This window comes from Cydia splendana, chromosome 27 (assembly GCF_910591565.1).
Source record: "Cydia splendana chromosome 27, ilCydSple1.2, whole genome shotgun sequence".
Classification (NCBI taxonomy): Eukaryota; Metazoa; Arthropoda; class Insecta; order Lepidoptera; family Tortricidae; genus Cydia; species Cydia splendana.
In genome coordinates, this window is record NC_085986.1 from 7,619,773 (window position 1) to 7,643,569 (window position 23,797).

General features: G+C 39.3%; 2 protein-coding genes across 2 annotated transcripts in view; one reads left to right on the forward strand and one right to left on the reverse strand.

Annotated features, from left to right (window-relative positions):
- LOC134803731 (putative fatty acyl-CoA reductase CG5065) overlaps positions 1-8,763 on the reverse strand; it is a 34,562-nt gene extending 25,799 nt beyond the window's left edge. The window contains exon 1 of the mRNA XM_063776547.1: positions 8,465-8,763. Within this exon, the coding sequence (XP_063632617.1) occupies positions 8,465-8,555 (91 nt within the window). The 5' untranslated portion in view covers positions 8,556-8,763. The remainder of the gene's footprint in view (positions 1-8,464) is intronic.
- Positions 8,764-23,262: 14,499 nt separating this feature from the next.
- The window catches only part of LOC134803718 (dynein axonemal intermediate chain 7-like), a 66,737-nt gene continuing 66,202 nt past the window's right edge, over positions 23,263-23,797 (forward strand). Inside the window, exon 1 of the mRNA XM_063776526.1 lies at positions 23,263-23,399. The gene's annotated coding sequence lies outside the window, so the exon portion shown is untranslated. The remainder of the gene's footprint in view (positions 23,400-23,797) is intronic.

Genomic DNA, 23,797 nt, shown 5'->3' on the forward strand with positions numbered 1-23,797 from the left:
TCTTGAGCTATCACTATATCACTACACCTTATAAAACAAAGTCCCCCGCCGCATCTGTAGTTTGTGTGTATGTCCGCGATAAACTCAAAAACTACTGAACGGATTTTCACGCGGTTTCACCTTTCAGAGTGATTCGTGAGGAAGGTTTAGCTGTATAATTTGTTAAGAGTTTGTGTAACCCGTGCGAAGCCGGGGCGGGTCGATAGTTAGAGAATGATCAATCTGCTATACACATTTTAATGCACACGCTTAACTCGTTCGCGTCTTTCCTGTACACATTGCCAAGCTAAGGAAATTTAAAACTAGTTTATACGCACCCTTACCGACGGGATACATTTTTTTTAGTTGAGAATCGAAAAAAAAATGCGTTTATTTTCAGACAACAAGAAATAATAAGAATAAGAACGGGTTAAGATAATATCTATGTAGGGTCAGGAGTTAAATATAAGACACGAGTAAATATAAGGCAAAGTTTAAAAATAAGTTAACTTTTATTGTATTGTCCACATATATAAGTGACCTTTTTCTAAAAAGTAACCCAGATACTATTAACAAGTAATTTGATTCGCTACCTACTTTTCATGCTGACTGTACGATACATTATTTGACACTTCCTAATATAAATCGTATGCTATTGTTATGCTGTGAGTGTCTGTCTGATATATATTTCGGTCGCGAGTACAGAAGGTCGGTACACTTAGTTAATGCTTAATAGTTTTCCTTGTTGCTAATTTATATTTCGACTATTAGAATATGGATGGCTAAAAAATAACTGCATTCTCGTTGCCAAGGTTTTGGGATTATAGTGAACAACTTTTAGTATGGGACCAACCCCGAAATCGCAAAAGGGCTGACAACGGGAATGCAGTTATTTTTAGCCATCCTGTATAATCCGTTTTTATTTATTAAGTAGTTATGTGGAGTAAAGTTTCTCATGGGGCAAGAGAAACACTTGTAGGGAAAATAATCAGTTAGAGATAATAAAATAAAAGATATTTTTAAAGTTAGTTAAATGATAATTCCAAAACAAATCAAATCCCTAAAATAAACTACGGTTTTCTTACCGCAAATGAACTTATTTTTAAGTAGGTATTAATTTATACAGTAGGTTCATATGGCCCTACTTTACTGCACTAGTGCAGTAATTAGCACTTTACGTGCCTAAATCGAAAATATAAAGGACCATACATATCTTGCAGCGGTCGGCAACCTTTTAGCAGCCAAGGGCCACATAGTAGTTACCGAAGTTGACGCGGGCCGCACTTTGTTAATATTTATGACTTTATCAGACATTGTCGTTTGTCCATATTACATACAAAATAGCCAGGGAGGCTCGCGGGCCGCAAGGAGAGGGCCGCTTGTTGCCGACCGCTGAGTATAAAACATTACACGACACACGTGCGAATAGGTAATTCACAACTCGTATTGATTTAAAACACTCCTCTTCTTCTTCTTCCTCGCGTTATCCCGGCATTTTGCCACGGCTCATGAGAGCCTGGGGTCCGCTTGACAACTTATCCCATGATTTGACGTAGGCACTAGTTTTTACGAAAGCGACTGCCATCTGACCTTCCAACCCAGAGGGGAAACTAGGCCTTATTGGGATTAGTCCGGTTTCCTCTCGATGTTTTTCTTCACCGAAAAGCGACTGGCAAATATCAAATGATGTTTCGTACATAAGTTCCGAAAAACTCATTACGAGCCGGGGTTTGAACCCGCGACCTCCGGATTGAAAGTCGCACGCTCTTACCGCTAGGCCACCAGCGCTTTTTAAAACACTCCCTTTGGTCGTAGTTTAATCTATCGCCACTCATTGTGAATCTTCTACTTTTCACACTTATTTCGTATAATTATATTACGAGTATCATGATATCATATACTGACATATCGTCGGGTGTAGGGTTTGCACGACGGATCCGAAATGTATGGGAATATCCGCGGATCCGGATTCAGATCCGGATAATTTCATACATTTCGGATCCGGATTGCAAACCCTAGTCGGGTGACAAGCAAAAGTCACTAAGTACCACCACAAGTTCATACCCATAGTGAACCATATTAGTACTAAAAGAAGGCCGATTTTTTTTTTAGGGTTCCGTACCCAAAGGGTAAAACGGGACCCTATTACTAAGACTTCGCTGTCCGTCCGTCCGTCCGTCTGTCACCAGGCTGTATCTCACGAACCGTGATAGCTAGACAGTTGAAATTTTCACAGATGATGTATTTCTGTTGCCGCTATAACAACAAATACTAAAAACAGAATAAAATAAAGATTTAAGTGGGGCTCCCATACAACAAACGTGATTTTTGACCGAAGTTAAGCAACGTCGGGCGGGGTCAGTACTTGGATGGGTGACCGTTTTTTTTGACGTTTTTTGCATTATGGTACGGAACCCTTTGTGCGCGAGCCCGACTCGCACTTGCCCGGTTTTATGTATTTAGTGGCATATGCTTGTCACCTGACGATATACGAGTTGATGAACTCAGACCTTAGAGACTCAGACAAGAGAAGTTATTAGAGAAAGGACTCAAGACTACGTATTCATATTTTTAGCAAACATATATTTCTAGGTGTCTATCTAAAAGTCAAAATCATTTATTTACATACAATATATATACAGTGGTACTACTAAACGAAATTAATAACTAGCTTAAATCTAAAACAGGCCCTTGAGGCATTGTACCAAGGATGCTGGCGGCATTTCCTCGCTGTATCGCAATGCTGATACGTTGTGCGAGGTAGCCGCCAGCTCTTAAAAAGCGCTACGATGTTTAAAACAAACTTCGCTGGCTCTACTGGCTGAACGCACTGCACCTTAACATATAGGTAATTAACCAGTTTTAGACCCAAAACTAAGCTACATTCTAGCTAAGCTACTAAATAATCGGCGCATAAATTTTTTACCGTCGCCTGAGACATGTGGTAGACCTTTAAAACCTGTACACTCCTTATTTAGAAAATATGGACAAGGAAAGGGCTCATTTAGACGGTGCGAGAACTCGCATGCGAGTTTCATTACATTGCGGTTTTTGATCGATCGGTTGAATTTGGACATAACCATAGAATAAATAATAGTACTAGGTACAGAAGACTCACTCTAACAAAACGCGTTTGTTACGATCAGGCGGCTTAGCACGGTCGCGTTTTTATCCCTTGTCACCATGCCTGTCACGTTCTAACAAGTACGTAAGTGCGAAAGGGACGCGCATAGTGATAGACGATAAAAATGGAACCGTGCTGCGCCCACAGGACAGATATGACCGCTAGGTGGCGACATCGACACGCGCGGCTTATGGCTACCAAAATTGGTGTGGAACGGATGTACTTGTAGCTAATACCTGTTGCAAAGCGACGAAATCGTGGAGTGAGCCACGCCTGACATAACCAGACATCGTACATTGTACCGTCTAAATCAGCCCTTAATTTCACAGTCCGATAGTTTGACGGAAGAAATAGATTGAGGTTCGTGACTTCGTGTAACATACATTCATCATCTTCCTCGAGTTGCCCCGGCATTTTGGCTACGTCTCATGGGAGCCTGGGGTTCGCTTGACAACTAATCCCAAGAATTGGCGTAGGCACTAGTTTTTACGAAAGCGACTGCCATCTGACCTTCCAACTCAGAGGGTTATTGTATACCTACATACATTAAAAATATACATAACTTGTGACGTTATCTATGAAAAGGGACCTTATTGTCGATGGCGCTTACGACATTATGAACGATGCTTCGATATAAATCCAATGCCGCGCGACGCTGTGCGGCGTAAGCGCCATCGACAATAAGGTCCCTTTTCATAGGTAATGCCCCAATTAATATTTAAAAATCTGACATTAATCGACCTAACACCACAGTACAATTTTATAGCGTTCATTTGAATTTGTGGAAAAATTTTACCACTTTTAAATTTTTTCTAAGCTTAATAGCATCGTACGCAGACGTTTGTGCTTGTTAAAAAAACAGACATACAGACAGACAGACGGACAGCGGAGTCTTAGTAATTGAGTCCCGTTTTCATTAATTGTCAAGTTATTTTATATTTTATAGTTATCAAATGCTAAGTTTAATTTAATTGTAATGTCTAGTCATGAATTATGTTACACCTATATACCTAATTTTATATATTTTTAATTTTATCGTAAATGTATACCAATGGATCGATGTTGTCCGGAATAAATGATTTATTATTTATTTATTTATTTACCCTTTTGGTACGGAACCCTAAAAAATCGTATTAAGCGAGTATAATTACACTATTGTACGATACCTTGACTCTGATAATGTAAACTAACAACATTATACAAATCAAGGCAAAGGTGAAGAAGTATAATTGTTTGCAACTGCATCAAGGCCATGCAACAAATTGCATAGAGCAACTGCATACTCACGATAATATGGGGCATTATCTATGAAAAGGGACCTTATTGTCGATGGCCCTTACGCCGTACCGCGTCGCGCGGCATTGTATTTATATCGGAGCATAGTTCATAATGGCGTAAGCGCCATCGACAATTAGGTCCCTTTTCATAGATAACGTCACATATAGACATAAGTAAAACGTCATAAGCGCCAGTGAGTTTCTACAGATGTATTGCTGTATTATTTTCACCACACCAGCTCGGAAAGGCTTACTTTGCACTTCAAAAACTGATAGCAAAGTTGTACTTTGCTATCAGTCATTCACATGTGAGGCAAAGTAATCAAATGCAAATTTTGAGTTGTTTTCTTATGTTTGCTGGTAGAATTGACTTTTAAATTATGATTTTGGATGATAAATATTTAATAACATTCATTTGAATTTGATTTGGTTTGATTTTGTTTGATATTTAATTACATTTAATATTTGCTTCGGGTTGGTGTGGTGAAACATTTTGTGTTTCACTCGGGGGCAAATTTTGTTTAACCCTCGTGCTTTGAAACCCTCGCAACGCTAAAGATTCCATTTTTCGAACCACTCGCTACGCTCGTGGTTCAATTTTGGAATTTTTCGCTTGCTCGGGTATCAATATTAGCACGAGCGGTTAAACAACAACTTTGCCCCGAGTGAAACAAATAACTATTTCCATTGTATTTTCACGGAAAGGTACGAACGTGTCTTGCTATTTTAGTCAGTCTCGGACGTCTCGGTACAAAAAGTACTGAGGTTGACTGAAGTAGCATGACAAATACGAACGATTCCGAGAAAATACGATGGAAAACAATTATCACTACATCTGTAGAAACGGCTTGGCAAGTCATTTCGGTCAGTACAAAATGTACCTAATGTAAGTATATAATAATTAATGTACAAATACCTTAGATCAGCGGTTCTCAATCTTTTTTTTTTGACGGAACCCTTTTGGAAAGCGAAATACTTGATGGAACCCTACAATAAAACAATAGTTTTTAGAAGTGTGTATGCATAGTAAAATTTTACGAGGCGACTAAAGCATAGTGTTCTAAATTCTTGCGGAACCCCTGCAGGGGTGTCGCGGAACCCTAGGGTTCCGCGGAACATACTTAGAGAATGGCTGCCTTAGATATAAGAATACTAAGGTAGATAATAAGTTAGAGAGCTATTTATTATGTTACTAACCATGTATTATGAATCTTTGTTATTTGAAATAAATGATTATTGATTGATTGATTGAAAAGGCGGCAAAAAAATGTAAGCGCGAAGGGTTGTCCCGTAGAAAATTAGAATTTTGAGCCTTTTACTACAGACAAAGTGGGTTTGCCAGAGTAGGTAGAGTTAGACCAAGACAAGTCTGCAACGATTTTCATAGAAGTTTGACGTTTAAAATAACACTTGCATTGCGTATTGATTGTGTTATCAAAATCGTTGCAGACTTGTCTTGGTCTAACTCTAGTAAATTTGAATTTCTCGCTTTTTCCTACTGATAAAGTGAGTTTGCCAGAGTAGGTACTACACCTTATAAAACAAAGTCCCCCGCCGCGTCTGTCTGTTTGTGCGTTCTCGCGATAAACTCAAAAACTACTGAACGGATTTTCTTGCGGTTTTCACATATCAATAGAGTGATTCTTGAGGAAGGTTTATGTGTAGGTATAATTTGTTAACCCGTGCGAAGCCGGGGCAGGTCGCTAGTATATTTTAAGTAGTTTGTAAGTTGCTAACGTATAGAAAATAAGTTTTGTTCGTTACTAACATTTCTATAGACTAATTATCTGATGTGATGAAAATACATTGAAATTGAATTGAAATTGAAAATACGTAATTTTTAAGTAAAACTTTGAAAATTAATTTGAGCCTTTATAATGACTTCCCTTAGAATATGTAAAGCTATAGGTAACTTTCCTACGTCATTGATCAAGTCATATGTAGGTATATGAGTAGGGTTTGCACGACGGATCCGAAATGTATAGGAAGATCCGCAGATCCGGATTCAGATCCGAATAATTTCATACATTTCGGATCCGGATTGTAAACCCTACATATGGGGCATTATCTATGAAAAGGGACCTTATTGTCGATGCCCTTGCGCCGCACAGCGTCGCGCGGCATTGTATTTATATCGGAGCATTGTTCATAATGGCGTAAGCGCCATCGACAATAAGGTCCCTTTTCATAGATAACGTCACATATGAGTAAGCATAAAGTCATGTTACTTACGTAATAGTTTATTAACGATGATGGTTTCATTAATAAATGATGGTTAATGATAATAAATATTTCTTAATAATGAAGTAATTTGGATATCACTGTTAATCCGTCCTTACCTATATTGATTAAATAAAAAGTATATACCTAATATAATAATAATTTCAGCTTATAAACGTCCCACTGCTGGGCACAGGCCTCCTCTCATGCGCGAGAGGGCTTGGGCTATAATAATCCCCACGCTAGCCCAATTGATACGGGGTCCCCAATCCCCAAATCAAAAGTATTTATTTATTTAAACTTTACTGCATAAAAAGAACAACTTAATGTACAAAAGGCGAACTTAATGCCATGAGGCATTCTCTACTCTTTAGTATTCAATTAATTTGACGACGCATGTAAACAAGCATACGACCCGCTTTTCCTTCAGCGGTCAACGCAGCTTATGGACGATTGCAACTGTCTAAGAAGCGTGTATAAAATGTACAAAGATACTGAAGATACAGACAGCAGCAACAGATAAACTACTTTGATTATGAATTTGTTCCGTGTAGGCCCCGTGCATGAACTATAGGGGGCAGCATAGGAGCCGTCAGATTTTTGCGAGGCGTAAATGTGTCGTTTATGCTTCCGATGTAGCCCACAAGATGGCCGAACCTACTATGCACAAGGAAACGTACCGACGAGAACGGTAAATGGGAGCACTTGCTTTGGCAATGTTTGGCAATGTACCTACATGTGCACATATGTTTCCGATTCAGGCCACAAGATGGCAGACCCTCCAACGCGCACGGTCCCTATAGTACAGTCAGCAGAAGTAGCTAAAAGATTGATTTGGTCACTAGTGACGTCATTGTGTCAAATGTCATCCTGTTCAATCCGGTGCAGAGTTAGCTCAGACGGACTCTACTCACTTATATAAAGTGTTTAGATCATTTTGACTACCAGGGGCCCGTTTAGTTCTACTACTGATTAATTTGCCTCCTTCAGATTTTAGATTTTTAGATTAAATTACAATTATATAGTTAATTGTTTGAATTAACTAATTGTCATTTAATAGTTTATATCGATTTATGTTACCTGTCGATCGTCAAACAACTTTTGATTATTACATAAGTATATGTGCAAATGTGAAATATACAAAATACAGGATAAATAAATCGTCGGGCGACAAGCAAAAGTCACTAACTAACACCATTGAAATTATTGGACAATAAACCGTGTTACAAGTGTAATAAAGTGCATTGTTACTTTAATTTTTTGATAGTACTTAGTGAGTTTTGCTAGTCACCCGACGAAATCATCAACTAAATAAATTCTTATCAATTATAATATCAAAATTATGTAAAATGACAATCTCGCGCGGCCGAGGTGCTGAAAAATCACTGAACGTTCAGATATTTGTGAACACCTTGGCCGCTCCGATATATCTGATGACGGCTGTACAGTGTACCTAACTACCTACATAAACACATCATTTGAATAATGTATTCCAAATAGAAAAGTTTTCCGTTAGCGGCTAAGTCTGTGCGCAATCTGTCATTATCCACTAAACTGTTTTTATTTAATATAATTTGGGCATGAAGGCCGCAAAGCTGAAATGGAACTGGGCAGGGCACATCTGCCGAATGCACCCATTACGCTGGGCCAAAGTATCCACGGACTGGATCCCACAGGATGGATCTCGGGGCAGAGGAAGACCCAAACGGAGATGGCGGGACAACCTCGATACATTCTGTGTGGAGTGGCGGGAGTGTGCATTAGACAGAGGCAAGTGGCGGGAAAGAGGGGAGGCCTTTGCCCAACAGTGGGACACACTAACAGGTTAATAAAAAATATATATATATATAGCTGAAAAACTCACCAGTACCGCCTGTGATCAAAATCGTCTTTCCCTTGTAAAACTCCTTTATCGTCGGCACTTTCTCAAAATCCCTCTCTTCCAAGAACCCCATTTTTAATCCTTTAACTTAAAAAACAACTGGCAGAATAGATTTACAAAAGAAAAAATGGCAGAATAGAATTTAAAAAAAACTGGCCAGCGCTAGCCAGCACTGGCTGGTAAGAATTAAAAAGTTGAACTGTCACAGCATAAATATTTATCGGTAAAATACGCGGTGTCATGAGCGTCGCGCGCGGCGTTCTAAGTTCAAATGTCGGGCGTAATGTTATGCGTTGAGTCCAATTCTGTTAAGGGCGATGTTAAGGCGACGTTCCGTTTTCGTTTATTTGGGTCGTTTTAAAAACCGCTGGCCCAATATTACAGGGTTCTATGTTTCACTTATATCGAACTGAAATTTGAACATTATCATAGTGACATTAAGTTGAATTTCAACTACCATGAAAATGTAACACTTTTCGATAGGGGGTATTACTGCAATGTTCTGCCGCCAGAGTGCAGCACTAAGGTAGCTAGTAAACCATAGAGTAACTTATACATACTGTGCCATAAACTGTTATTTGACAAGTTTTCACAGACAATAAAATATGACATTGATGCATCAAAGCGGTTTTTAACAAGGGCCTACCGAGAAACGCGAAAATCGAAATATAGTTATCTGCCTCTTCATCGCTCGAATATGCAATAGTGATAAAGAGGTTAGATAACGGAATTTCGATTTTCGTGTTTCGCGGTAGACCCCCAGATTGTGATGGATAGTGGTAGTGGCGCCCTCTATGCAGAGTTTTGCGCAATATTCCCTATTGGTAGATTTTATGACCTAATCTGATGGCAACTGTACAGTCGAGGACATAAATATGTATACATTTCTTCACCTTAACCCATTGAAATAAGGTGAAAAAATGTATACATATTTATGTCCTCGACTGTACTAAGAATGCTACTAAGAGAAAAAAAGTCGCAAGTTTTTTTTATTTAGTTACGTCTCAAGAACCGTAATAGACAGACAGCTGAAATTTATAAATAATTGTTTTTTTATTACCACGACATCAAAAAATTGAAAGAAAAAAATAAAAAAACAAAAACACGAGGTACTTACCTACAGTTTTAATTAGGTATATAATTGATAGTATTGAGCATGTAGCAAACTGGATCAATCGTGCGGTTTACAATCAAACAGAAGGTCGATACGAAATTGCCTTGAACTAAACTGATTTTTTTTTAATATTATGACCGATAAAAACAAAGTACCATAACTAATAATTATCTGGTGCTTTATTTCATGCAATCATGGTGTAAAATAATTTATTTCAAGTACAGTATAATCAGTATAATACCCTATTATGTAATTAATTACTCAATTGCCCTAGTACCCGATTCTGATTCATCTATTTGTTACCGTTTGGGTCGCTTACTCTAAAAGGTGCAGTGAAATAAAGTATATAACTATTAATCGAATTTAAACTGTTGTGAGACGTACTATTCTATCACATAATTGTTTACCGATTCTAGGAAAAATAGTTAAAAACAAGACCGAAGTGTTCCCATAAGAGCACCGTGAACAAAGTTTTGTACGGTGCTCTAAAAATGTAACTTCGATTTTCACTGCGAAATCAGTGTTAGAAGTTGAATTGGCTAAATCATATTTATGTAAATTTGTAATTTTCAGTAATAGAAATACGAATTTTTTTACTACCATTAGAAAGGTACACTATTTGTGATATACCTACTTATGATAAAGTTTTTAAATATAAAATAATTACATACCCCGAAAACACCGTTCAAAATCACATACTAAAAATTATCAACTTCTGGGTTTTTCCAAGTTTTCCGACTTTTCGTCTTAAAACGAATGTAAATTTTATAAATGAAAAATATTGCGTAAATTTAACCCTTAAATCATCACCCTACTACTTACTTGACGTTTGGTATAAAGGTGCGTTCAAGAACGTAAGCCTTTTTTTATCTGTGCTTTGTAGACATTTGGCAACACTATTCAATTCAATTCAATTCAATTATTTATTTAAATGAAGATAACAGAGATCCCATTGTGTTAGTATTACATATTATAAGGCTTAAAAACTATATTAATACTTAAAAGTTATATTAGACTTAATTAATTTAATTAAATTTATCATAATGGGACAACAAACGTGATCAGCAATCATCCTTAGAATGCTGTTTGTGCTATCCCTGGTTCTACGCAGTAATGAGGCCGCTTTCTTGCGCATGATTGCTGCAAACGCATCAGTTCGAGCCTCCGCAAACATGGCGGAAGCGCTGCAGAACCTAGGCAGCCCAACCAGCACTCTAAAGGCGTTGTTGTACACCACTCTCAGAGCATTATAGGCTTTCTGGGTATAGCTGACCCAAAGGCTACCTGTGTAAAAGGATGAACAAAATGCCTTAAACAGAGTTATTTTTACCGCTTTTGAACATCTAGCAAACCTTCGGGCCAGCATATTCGCCCTTACACATAACGCTCTCCGCTCTCTCTCAATATCCTCATCATCCTTTAAGTCGTCGGTAACAATATGCCCTAAGTATTTAAACCTACTGACTCTCTCGAGAGCGGTCCCATTGAGTCGAACTGGGGGCACATGTGAGGGACATTTGCTACCGGCCTTAAAAACCATTACCTCGCTCTTTTTACCATTGTAAATCAAACCGTGTGAGGAAGCATAGGACTCGCATATGTAGACAAGTTTGCGGAGCGCGCCAATCGATGGCGCCAGCAGCACCATGTCGTCTGCGTAACTGATGTTGTTTAGGCATACGCCATCAACATGGCAGCCGACATGAGCGCTGCTAAGCTGCTCGATCAGCGCGTCCACATATAAGTTAAATAATATTGGTGAACTTAACCCACTATGCATGGGTTAAAACAAGTGAGTCTAAACCGTAAAATTATTCAATATATAACTATTAAATAAAAAATAATAGTAACCCCCTACGAAACGATATATCGGAGTGGCTAAGTTACTCAAAAATATCTGAACATGCACTACAACCTGATTTTAAATGGTTTATTCAGATATTTGAGAAACACATAGGCTGCTCCAATATATTTGATGGTGATTGTTTTCTTGTTAGGGTGCGCATTAATTCTTAATTTTTTAATAAATAATATTATGGAAAGATCTTACTAAAAATCGACCTAGTCCCACAGCTCAATAAGGGCTGATTTAGACGGCGCGCGAACTCGCATGCGATAAAATTACATTGCGGACTGTTGGTTACGTCCAATTCAACCGATCGATCAAAACCCGCAGTGTAATGAAACTCGCATGCGAGTTCTCGCATCGTCTAAATGAGCCCTAACGCAGCGTACTACGGAGGCGAACAACACGCGAACGCGAAGCGAAGCGATGCGGCGCGGGGTGAATCAATCCTTTGATACCAATAGAAGTGCCCTACGTGGGCGATCTCGTTGCGAACGCGAGCGCCTTGGGCCCGCCGCGCCGCGGCCCGTCGCTTTCGCGAGTTGTTCGCTTACGTAAGACGCAGTGTAAGGCTTGTATTGTGGGTACGAGACGACGATATAATAATACACTCCCATTTTAGTAAATTAAACAACAGACAATTGTTGTGATACAGTAAACTAGGTACCTAACTGTCACAGCGCTCGTTTTCACGTTCATCCAAAATCGTCAAATTGACTTCAAACTACGATTATACAAAAATTATATGTCTTAGGAATTGACAGCATTTCATATTTCGGTACAAAATATATTAATTCGAAAACATTCTTGGTAAATATGAATATGTAGTATCGTCAAATCGGTTTTATACATTTGATTTTTAGGATTCCGTACACAAAGGGTAAAAACAGGACCCTATTACTAAGACTCCACTGTCCGTCTGTCCGTCTGTCTGTCACCAGGCTGTATCTCATAAACCGTGATAGCTAGACAGTTGAAGTTTTTACAGATTATGTATTTTTGTTGCACAAATACTAGAAAGTACGGAGCCCTCGGTGGGCGAGTCCAACTCGCACTTGTCCGGTTTTCCTTACGCTAACTCTGCAAGGTAATTGCAATGACAGAGTTTGGAAATATCACCATTAATGATAAAAGGCTAAGAAAATATGATTGATAGGTATATTCCTGGTAGTGTAGTTAAAATATTGTGTTTCACTCGGGTCGGATCCGGTATTCGACCGGATATTAAAATAAGGGCCGGATAGGCTGGATACCGGATAGTAACCGAATATCCGGTGCATCTCTAATTCGAACCACTCGCTTGACTCGCTACCTTAGAGCTATAGAGTACTCTACCCTCCACACTTCTCGCTACACTCATTGCACAACTTTGCCCCCTTGTAAAACAAATAACATATTATATAATATGTAATACTATATAATTATTACTCTAGGTATAGCTTTTAATTACTCCTTAGGTAAGTACCTATAGGTTAACTGGATGAGATCCCTCTTAGGGATAAGTTCGCCCTTGTACTACATTTATGTTCTATCTGATGTACCTTTATTCCTCTATTTCGTACAATAAAGAAAAAAAGAAAAAGAAAAAGCAAAAGAATGGGGCCACAGGATATTGATATTTGTTAACAAGGTTTTTCTTTCAAATAAATATTATTCTTATTCTTATTCCAGAATAACTACATACTGTCCTTTTTTCAGTCAGCTTCCCCTTAACACATATTAATCAGCGTTTTCCAACTTGCTGAATACTTTGTGCTGTGCTTGGCTAATCGAGTATTCGGTTACATTTGCGATACATAAAAATACGTAAGTATTGCAAATGTTACACATTTTTAGTAAGTACCTATGAGTTTGGTACTATAGTACTTATGTACAAAATATCTTTTTTTTTTTTTTTTTTTTAATAATTTATTTACATACAATATATATACAGTGGTACTACTAAATTAAATTAATAGCTAGCTTAAATCTAAAATAGGCCCTTGAGGCATTGTACCAAGGATGCTGGCGGCATTTCCTCGCTGTATCGCAATGCTGATACGTTTGATACGAGTATTTACCAGTCGCTTTTCGGTGAAGGAAAACATCGTGAGGAAACCGGACTAATTCCAATAAGGTTTACCCTCTGGGTTGAAGGTCAGATGGCAGTCGCTTTCGTAAAAACTAGTGCCTACGCCGATTCTTGGGATTAGTTGCAAAGCGGACCCCAGGCTCATGAGCTGTGGCAAAATGCCGGGACAACGCGAGGAAGATCATGATGAGTTTGCTACTAGTAATACGCCGTTTGGACTGACTTTTATTTTATTGTTGTTTTTAGGGTTCCGTACCCAAAGGGTAAAACCGGGACCCTGTTACTAAGACTCCGCTGTCCGTCCGTCTGTCACCAGTCTGTATCTCATGAACCGTGATAGCTAGGCAGTGGAAATTTTCACAGATGATGTATTTCTGTTGCCGCTATAACAACAAATAAGTACTAAAAACAGAATAAAATAAATGTTTAATGGGGCTCTCATACAACAAACGTGATTTTTTTTGCCGTTTTTTGCGTAATGGCACGGAACCTTTGCCAGTCCGACTCGCACCTGACCGGTTTTTTCATTTTTGTCAGATTTTGATAAAAATTGGTGGATAGATGGAGTTACCTATTCTGTACAACAACGCTTCTTCCATTAAGTTAGAGTTAAACCGAGAAAAGTCTGCAGCGATTTTGATAGCCCATGCAATGCAACTGTTATTTTAAACGTCAAACTTCTATGAAATTATGACGTATAAATAACACTTGCACTGCATGGGCTATCAAAATCGCTGCAGACTTTTCTTGGTTTAACTCTAAACACATGGAATTTTCCTAGCTCATCGGAAATCGACATATAGTTAGTCAAACTAAATTTGTCAGTAAATAACAAAAATAACTATACTCATCCTTTTCTTTTGGGTGCTATTACTAGTTTAAGACAAAGATAGTATGTTTCTCTCTGTCTATGTTTGAAATGAGTTCTTTGATAAACCATAGCTACATTTTTTGTCCCCAATTAGGAGAGATTTCGTGTTTATTCAAAATCTTATTAAACAATATCAAAATCTGACAAAAAACTGCCTTATTCGAACTTCAAGATATTCACAAGAGACGACACGTACTAGATCCATTCTAGATACGTTATAGTTTAGATATCAACTAGTTCTCTTTTGCAGCGCAATTCGGGCAACCAATGTCACTTTCACGTTAGATAGCGTAAGATATCTATTAGATGTGAATTGGATCTCTAAGTCATATCCTGAGGAAATCGTACAAGAGTATCTCCAGAATCGCGCAAATGTCATATTTGACAGGTGGAAAAAATCATTTATTTACATACAATATATATACAGTGGTACTACTAAACGAAATTAATAACTAGCTTAAATCTAAAATAGGCCCTTGAGGCATTGTACCAAGGATGCTGGCGGCATTTCCTCGCTGTATCGCAATGCTGATACGTTGTGCGAGGTAGCCGCCAGCTCTTCGGTCACCAGTTACGTCAACCAGACGCTTCGCGATTTCTGCGAACAACTTATGCGCGCTGGGACCCCATGGACCTAGAGTTTCAACACCAAATGGTACAAAATGGTACTCTCTACCGAGGCTCTTATATTTGTTACGTTTTAGAATTTCGGCGCTTTCCGCCGCTCCGCCCGCTTTTACAGTAGTCCGTTGGAGGTGGGACGGTGCCAGTGTGTCTACGCAGGTAGCATCCCACACCAACATCCGTCCCAAGCTCCAAGGAACTAAGGACACTCCATCGGGCCTCTTGCCATCATCTCTGATAATGCCAGTCGGCTCAAGAAGAGCAGGCACATTGATGGTGGCAAGAGACCGACGGACTATGTCATTAAGCGATGCATGTCTCGAAAAACGGCCTGCACTTTTTTGACAAGATAATCCGTGGTGTCCCAGTCGGTCCACGTCCGTGCCACAAGAGCATATGTGTGGCGTACACACCGAAACCCCGAGTCGCAAACCAGTCGCCAGTCTAAGGGAGGCCGGATCCAAGAAAGTACCAGTATTGGGCGAAGGATGGGCATGTAGCCAGTAACCGGCTTCCCGGGCTCCGACCGCCAAAAGCCTCGCGCGGTCTGGACCTGTACAGTTGTTTAGGAGAGTATTGTAAGTTAAATCACAGTAAACATTATCCCAACTCCTTTGTGAATTTGGGTTGTCTGGAAATTGTTTGCCTGGGCAAGCAATTTTAAAAGCATTTTTGGCGTCCTCAAAGCCCGCGATCTCACAGTTTGTGGGCAAAGCCCTTAAGATATTTCCTATGAGACCAGACGTGCTATGAGTGGACGCTAAAAAGGCTGGGGAAGCCACACTGGAAATTTTGCGAATTCCTAAACCTCCAAACCGAATGGGGAGGGACGCTTGAGACCAGGAAGGCTCACTTAGCTGAATGTTTAGAATCGTCTCTAAACTAATTTTGATCAAATCATCTATGGGCGACAATAAATTTTGATGTTTCCAGAAAGGACAACAGCGGAGCACATACGTAAATTTAGGGACAAAAAGGCAGAATTTAAGAATCACAAGAGCATAATGAGGGCTAATTTCGAGTAAGCGATCCGTGTGACTTTTGAATTTAGTTATGGAGTTAGAAATATAATCGGGAAAAGATTCTTCGAATATAGGAGAACCCAGGAGGCAAAGAGAATACTTGTCTACTGATTTGATATTGGGAGTCAGATCGTCAAATTTGGGTTGTAAGTTGGTCAAAGTACAAGAAGATTTTTGAATAAAGAGTTCGCATTTACTGAAATTCAGTTCTAAACCAATATTTTCGAAACTACTCTTAATAAAAGACAAATCAGAGAGTACAGTATTCACGTCACCTCCTAGGGTTCCGTCATCTAAGTACCACACATTGAATTTTGATTTTAAATTTTTGATAATTGGATTTATAGCCAAACTAAAAATTGCTGGCCCGAGAGGGTCACCCTGCTGACAGCCAACCTCGGAAGATAATTCATGTGACTTGTACATTAATTTAGATGAGTCTGAATAGCAAAAGAAAAGGTAATTGTATAGTTCCGGAATTTTGTCCTTAACTTCTGTCAGCAAGGTGTCTCTACTAACCGAATTACAGGTTAGATCTTAAATATATCGTTAACGTATCTTGGTGATGTCTAAAAGATATCTAATAGATGTCTATTTCAAAATCCGAATCGGGCCCATAGTCGACAAATTATGTACTGATGTAGTGCATAATTATTTTCCATCGTATTTTCACGGAAACGTACGAACGTGTCTTGCTACTTCAGTCAGTCTCGGCACAAAAAGTACTGACGTTGACTGAAGTAGCATGACAAATACGAACGTTTCCGAGAAAATACGATGGAAAATAATTATGCACATCTGTAACACAAAACGACCCATTTGGTGAGTTATAGTTGGTCGAACCAATTTGTCAGTCAGTAAGAACCAGGAAAACTATACGCATCCTTTTCTTTTGCGTGCTAGTACTAGTGTAAGACAAAGATAGTATGATTATCTCTGTCTATGATTGAAATGAGACAGTCCTTTGAGAAACTATAAAATTTCTATTCGGAACTATGGTAACAATCAAACTTTTTAACAACCATGTGAAACTTTTTGCCATCGCAACGTCAAATCATTTTGACATTTTATTTTTGTAAACATTGACCGTATTTATTTATTATTTTTAGATATATTTTCGTAAAAAACATTTATAATACCTAACCATGGCAAAGAAACCTAAAAAGGGGAAAAAAGTAGGTATACCTAACATTCAAACATAGTAATATCATAACCTAGTTCATTTTAGATTCCATCAACTCTCAATAGTCCTTACTTGGCGGGTGCTGCCTCTGCGTGCGTCCCATGACACGGGCAATGGCAGCATCCGCTCGGTGTACCCCTTACATTTCATCAAAGTATTAAAAGGGCCTCTACGTGTTAGCTTCGGCTTCGCGCACGCCTCCCAAAGGTCCGGGACACCATTGTTCTGCCATGGGAAATATGAATACCAAAATCTAGTATTTACAATTTGGCCTGGATGTTGAAAATAGGGATCTATATCGAGATTCCTAAAGTTTTTCACATATTTTTGCTTTCCCTAATAAAATATATAGGAATTGCAAGGGAGACCCTAAAATTGTTAGTACTTATAACACTTAAAAACAATTAAAATGGGTAATTTTTACATGGAGATTTCATTGTTTTTAAGTAGGTAGGTATAAGCAGCGAACTTAAAATACTTAAATAATAATACACGGTGTAACATGAGGAAACCGAATAATTTTAACCACGCATTTCTGAGGTCAAAAGAAGTAAAAAATGTAATATGAGTTCAGGTCAATTTCGCCAAAAAAAAATTTTTTTTTGTTTCGTTTTTTCATTTTTTTTAATGTATTTGTACATAAAAAATAAATGTTATTGGTAAACTTGTCACTTAAAATATATTTTTACATTTTTTTTTTCGTCAAACCTACTTTTTGCAAAGTGTTACTTGTCACTTTTTGACATCTATCAATAAGGATATTTGTGTCGCTTAACTTCAAACTCGGGTAAATCCATTCGACCCTCTCAGCAAATATCTACCTACTCTATTACCTTTTCTTAGTACCAAAATCGCATAATTTGACAGATGGATTTACCCGAGTTTGAAGTTAAGCGACTCATTTAGACTACGTCCCATAGCAGCAACATCACCATCAAAAAGGTCTTTTACGCTATGTAACAATAAAAACTTGTTTTTTTTTTAATTAATATTATCTCTGAAACTAGGCGAATTTCAAAAAAGTTTATAGGACATTTTTGTCTCTAAATATGATCAGGAATACGCTGTTAAAATTATTCGGTTTCCTCATGTTACACCGTGTATAATATTGTACTTAACTCTTCCTATTTTTTTTTCAGGAAGAAGAACCAGGTAATTACATATACCATTACTAGTAAACCATACTTTTACTATAGTAGTAGTAGTAGTAGTAAGTAGTAAAATACTTTATTGTACAAAAAGAAACATAAAACATGAAAGAACACACATCATTAGTACAAAGGCGAACTTATCCCTTTCAGGGATCTCTTCCAGTTAACCCTTGAGCAGTTGAGGGAAAATTGGAGAACGGTAGACATAAAAGCTGTACTAAACGGCATAAAGATAAAATATTTAATATCCTACAAGATAGGTAAACCTATATCCTACTATAATTATGTACCTATATACAAAGTATGGGATATGAAATATAACAAATATGTAAACAACTATATATATTTAAAATATATAATACATATAATACATTGTATATGATACAATACATATATACTAAAACTACCTAACCGCATACATCTTTTAGATTTCAAGTTCCGTCAGAAAGCCATAACTTTTTTAAATTCGCCTTTAGCGATGCGACCGATTGACACTTACGAAGAGAAGACGGTAAGGAATTCCATAATTTGACAGAGTACACAGTAAAAGACTTGTCATAGGATCGGTGTTTGTGTGGCGGGATAGCCAGAGAGAGATCTGCACTGGAACGGAGCCGGTGCCCGCTGCCGTCTGCTAAAAATTTAAACCTCTCCGAGAGATAAGGGGGAGAAGAGGGAGAGAAAAGGACGTTAAATAGAAGGGAAAGTACATGAATGTCTCTACGACGCCGAATGGGCAGCCATTTGAGTTGGGAGCGGAAAGATGAAATGTGATCAAATTTGCGTAAGCCAAAAATGTATCTGATGCAAACATTTTGCAAACGTTCAAGCTTGTCAAGTAGTTCCTCCGTGAGATCCAGAACAGCAATGTCCGCATAATCAAGAAGGGGAATTAGCAGAGAACGTGCAAGCATGACTTTCGTGTGGACAGGGAGGAAACTCTGCAGCCGACGAAGCGAGTGCAGGGAAGCAAAAAGCCTCCTACTGGTTTCAGTCACGTGGGATGACCAAGAAAGAGTCTGATCCATGACAATCCCTAAATTTCTTACAGTGGCTGAGAAAGGAATGTGTGTTCCATCGAAGAGAATTTTAGGCATTGTCACTTCAGACAACTTAGAGATAAAGTGAGGACTCCCAATGAGAATTGCCTGCGACTTTTTCGCGTTAACCATGAGGCCAAAAGATGTTGCCCAGTCGCGAATAGAGTCAAGATCCCCGTTAATTTGGCTTATTAGTGGTCCTAAATTATCTATACTAGCCGCCGAGTAAATTTGCAAGTCATCTGCATAAAGGTGGTAGGAAGAAACAAGTGACTTCGTGATCCCGTTAATAAATAGAGAAAAAAGTAGAGGCGACAGGACCCCACCCTGAGGGACCCCCGCGGTCAATTCACACCACGAAGAAACAGTGTCCTCGACCATGACCCGCTGGCGCCTTCCAAATAGGTAATCGCGGAACCAAGAAAGAGCTAAGGGGGACAGATTGTAATTACGTAAAATACCTAGAAGTACGTCAAAATCCACGGTGTTGAAAGCACTGCTGAAATCTAAAAGAACCAAAGCCGTTAGCTCTTTTTTCTCTATATTGAGCCGAATGTCGTCGGTAACCTTGACCAAAGCCGAGACAGTACTGTGTCCGGGGCGAAAACCAGACTGTAGGGGATTCAAGAGGTTATAGTTATTTAGAAAGGAGGAGAGAAGTTTGTGTACAAAGTGTTCGATTACTTTTGAGAGGATTGGAAGAATAGAAATGGGACGGTACTGGGAAAGGGATGAAGGATTAGATACTTTTGGCAAAGGAATTACATGTGCAAGTTTCCAAGAAGAGGGGAAGGAGCCAGACGAGAAAGAGAAATTAATGATTTGGGCCAGAACGGGTGCGATAATTTCCGCCACGAGCACAATCATGCCCAAGCTCAGGGCATCTTCACCAACGGCATTAGTTTTAATTGTTTTAAGAATTGCAAGGACCTCCTGCGGTGAGATAGAGCGAAAGTGGAACAAGGACGTATCGGGCCGAGGAGTATTGGCTAGAATGGATAACGTACGTTGCTTTACAGAAGGGTCAAGCTCAACCGGGGAAGAACTAAAGTGCCGATTGATAGCTTCTAAATCGAGTACACCCGTGTGACCTTGATGACTCTTGCCCACCCCAAGAGATTTAAGAAATTTCCACAGCTTTGCGGGAGGACAATCGTTAATGGACTGGTGAATATAATTACGCCTTGCATTTCGACACGCTTTGTTGCACCGGTTGCGCAAAGAAGTAAAAGCACGCAGGTTTTCATCGGTAGGGTCTTTACGGAGTTTGACGCGAGCACGATTCCGCTTAGCCATGAGTGACTTAATCTCAGGTGTAAGCCATGGCGCGGGGTAGTGCTTGACTCGAGTAGGTTTCAATGGAGCATGCTTATCAAAAGCCGCGAGCAAAACGTCATTGAAGGTCCCCAGCTTAACCTCAATATCATCTGTCAACTCCAAGGATGACCAGTCAGCATTCCGCAAATCATCTTGGAGAGCCTGTAGATCAACGTCATGTAGGTTTCGGCGCAAAACTATCTTATGACGCCTTTTGGGGGCTCGAATTTTGAATGAGGCGAAAATAAGGTCGTGATTTGAAAAGGCTGCTGCATTAAATTGGCCATGACAGGCCACGATTTCCGGGGAAGACGTTAGAATTAAATCTAGAAGAGAGGGAGGACCATTATGTGGAAAGTGAGTGGGGCCGAGGGGTAAGACTTCAAGATTTACGGAAGATGCTAGGGAATTAAGTTTGCGCGAACGGTGGTCGTTTTTTAAAAGGCACGTATTGAAGTCCCCCATAATAATGCGATGATCGTAACGTGGAGACAAATCGACTAAAGCATTTTCAAGGATGTCGAAATAATATAGTCTGTTTCTCTTCAGATTAGAAATTTTAGAACCCCAAAAGTAGTGGTAACTTTTTCCTCTTAACTTAAGTGTTAATAACACTGAATTATACTGAATTATAGTATCGATTACAATGTTAACATATTAATATCTGGGAGACCGAGCTATGCTCGGAAAACATATAGAAACTCAAAAATGCGTGTTTTCCCAGAGATAAGACCTAGCTAGATCGATTTTTCACCCCCAAAAACCCCCATGTAGCAAATTTCATCGAAATCGTTAGAGCCGTTTACGAGATCTCCGAAATATATATATATTAGGGATGTACCGACTAGTCGCCGACTAGTCGGGAAAGCCGACTATCCGGCCATATTTGTAGTCGGCGATTAGTCGGCGACTAGTCGGCAAAAATGGCCGATTAGTCGGCACTTTATTAGTGAAAGAAAAACAGAAAAAATAAATGAACAGTCAATATTTAGCATATGTTTTATGTCTATTTTACTAAATTACCTATTCAGGGTGCATACGAAAACTTTTGTTCATGTAATTGACCGTTTGATCGTTATCTTATGTTATGTTGGTGGGCTGGTGTTTTCCTTTACAGGTCGATCTCAACTGATTCTCGTGTAATTTCATATGCAAGTTCGATAGTTAAATAATTTTATTATTATTCAGTTTTTGGTTTTCTTAATGGTGGAGCCATGGGGAACTATTAATGGTATTGCAAAATTTAGAGACTTAGATAGGGCACGTTGCTCGTAAAGACGCTGACCACAGGGGATAGGTTCTTAACTGGCGGCTACGTACGGGAAAGAGAGCCTTGGAAATACCTCCTACAAGCTGTAGGTACTGACAGTCTGCTCAGGATCACAAAATAAAAGAAAGACAGAAATTGAACGAATATTCTTGTGATAGGTCTTTGAACCTGAGAACACCTTTTAGCGAAGCTAATATGATGAATAGCGCAACTAAAGGAGCAAAACTATTGTTTTTCACCTGAACTTATACGAAACTAATGATCTGGCCGACTTAATCGGCCATTCGAGCGCCGATTAGTCGGCTAGTCGGCTAGTCGGCCAAATCAATAGTCGGTACATCACCAATATATATACTTATATAAATAATTAAATATACAAGAATTGCTTTTTTAAGGGTATTAGACAGATTACACCGAAATATTACTATATCAAAGGAACCCTAGCATTCGGTCACAGAATAAATAATAGTACTAGGTACAGAAGACTCACTCTCTAACAAAACGCGTCTGTTACGATCAGCACTGATATGGCCGCTAGGTGGCGACAGCGCCACGCGCGGCTTATGACAAACCCCAAAATTGGAGCCGAACGGATGTACTTTTAGCTACCTGTAGCAAAGCGACGAAATCGCGGAGTGAGCCACGCCTGATTCGGTACAAATTATGGAATCATATAGAAATTTATTTAGAGTTAAAGTGTTAATGTTAGTATTAAATATATCTTAGGTAGATTTCAATCGAATTAGGTTAATATTATGTAAACAGTCTCTTCAAATTATATGGGTAGATAGGCAAGGTATGTATACAGGATGTTGCATCCAACGGGGCCAGTTTTTCGAAGATAAATGCTTGCAACATTACCACGGTTGATGGCTATGGACAGCTACGCACCAGAAAGCTTTGCGGGGGTCTTTCCTTTTTAGGGTTCCGTACCCAAAGGGTAAAAACGGGACCCTATTACTAAGATTCCGCTATCCGTCCGTCTGTCCGTCTGTCTGTCTCTCTGTCTGTCACCAGGCTGTAACTCATGAACCGTGATAGCTAATAGACAGTTGAAATTTTCACAGATGATATATTTCTGTTGCCGCTATAACAAGAAATACTAAAAACAAAATAAAATAAATAATTATTTAGGTAGGGCTCCCATACAACAAACGTGTTTTTTTTTGCCGTTTGGGTAATGGTACGGAACCCTTCGTGCGCGAGGTCAACTCGCACTTGGTTTTTTTTTTTTTTGTCTTAAGCGACGGTATATAATTTGTATCAAATAATGTTTCAGAGCCAGAAATCCCAGATGAGCTGCTCCTGGAGGCTACAGATCTGGAGCCAGAACCAGAAGAGACACAATGGACGGACACCTCATACACCAGCGCTTCCTTCGAGTCCCTACCACCAGCTCCTGTCGAGGGTAAGATCATGATGAGCAACTACTATGAGCGACGGATCTGAAGCCAATGGACAGACACCTCATACACCAGCGCCTCCTTCGAGTCCCTACCACCAGCCCCCGTCGAGGGTAAGGTCATGATGAGCAACTCCTATAAGCGACGGATCTGTATTTTAAAGCCAGTGGACGGATACCTCATACACCAGTGCCACCTTCGAGTCCCTAGTCCCTACCACCAGCCCCCGTCGAGGGTAAGGTCATGATGAGCAACTCCTATGAGCGACGGATCTCAAGTCAGTGGAAGGACATCTCATACACCAGCGCCTCCTTCGAGTCCCTACCACCAGCCCCCGTCGAGGGTAAGGCCATGATGAGCAACTCCTATAAGCGACGGATCTCAAGTCAGTGGAAGGACACCT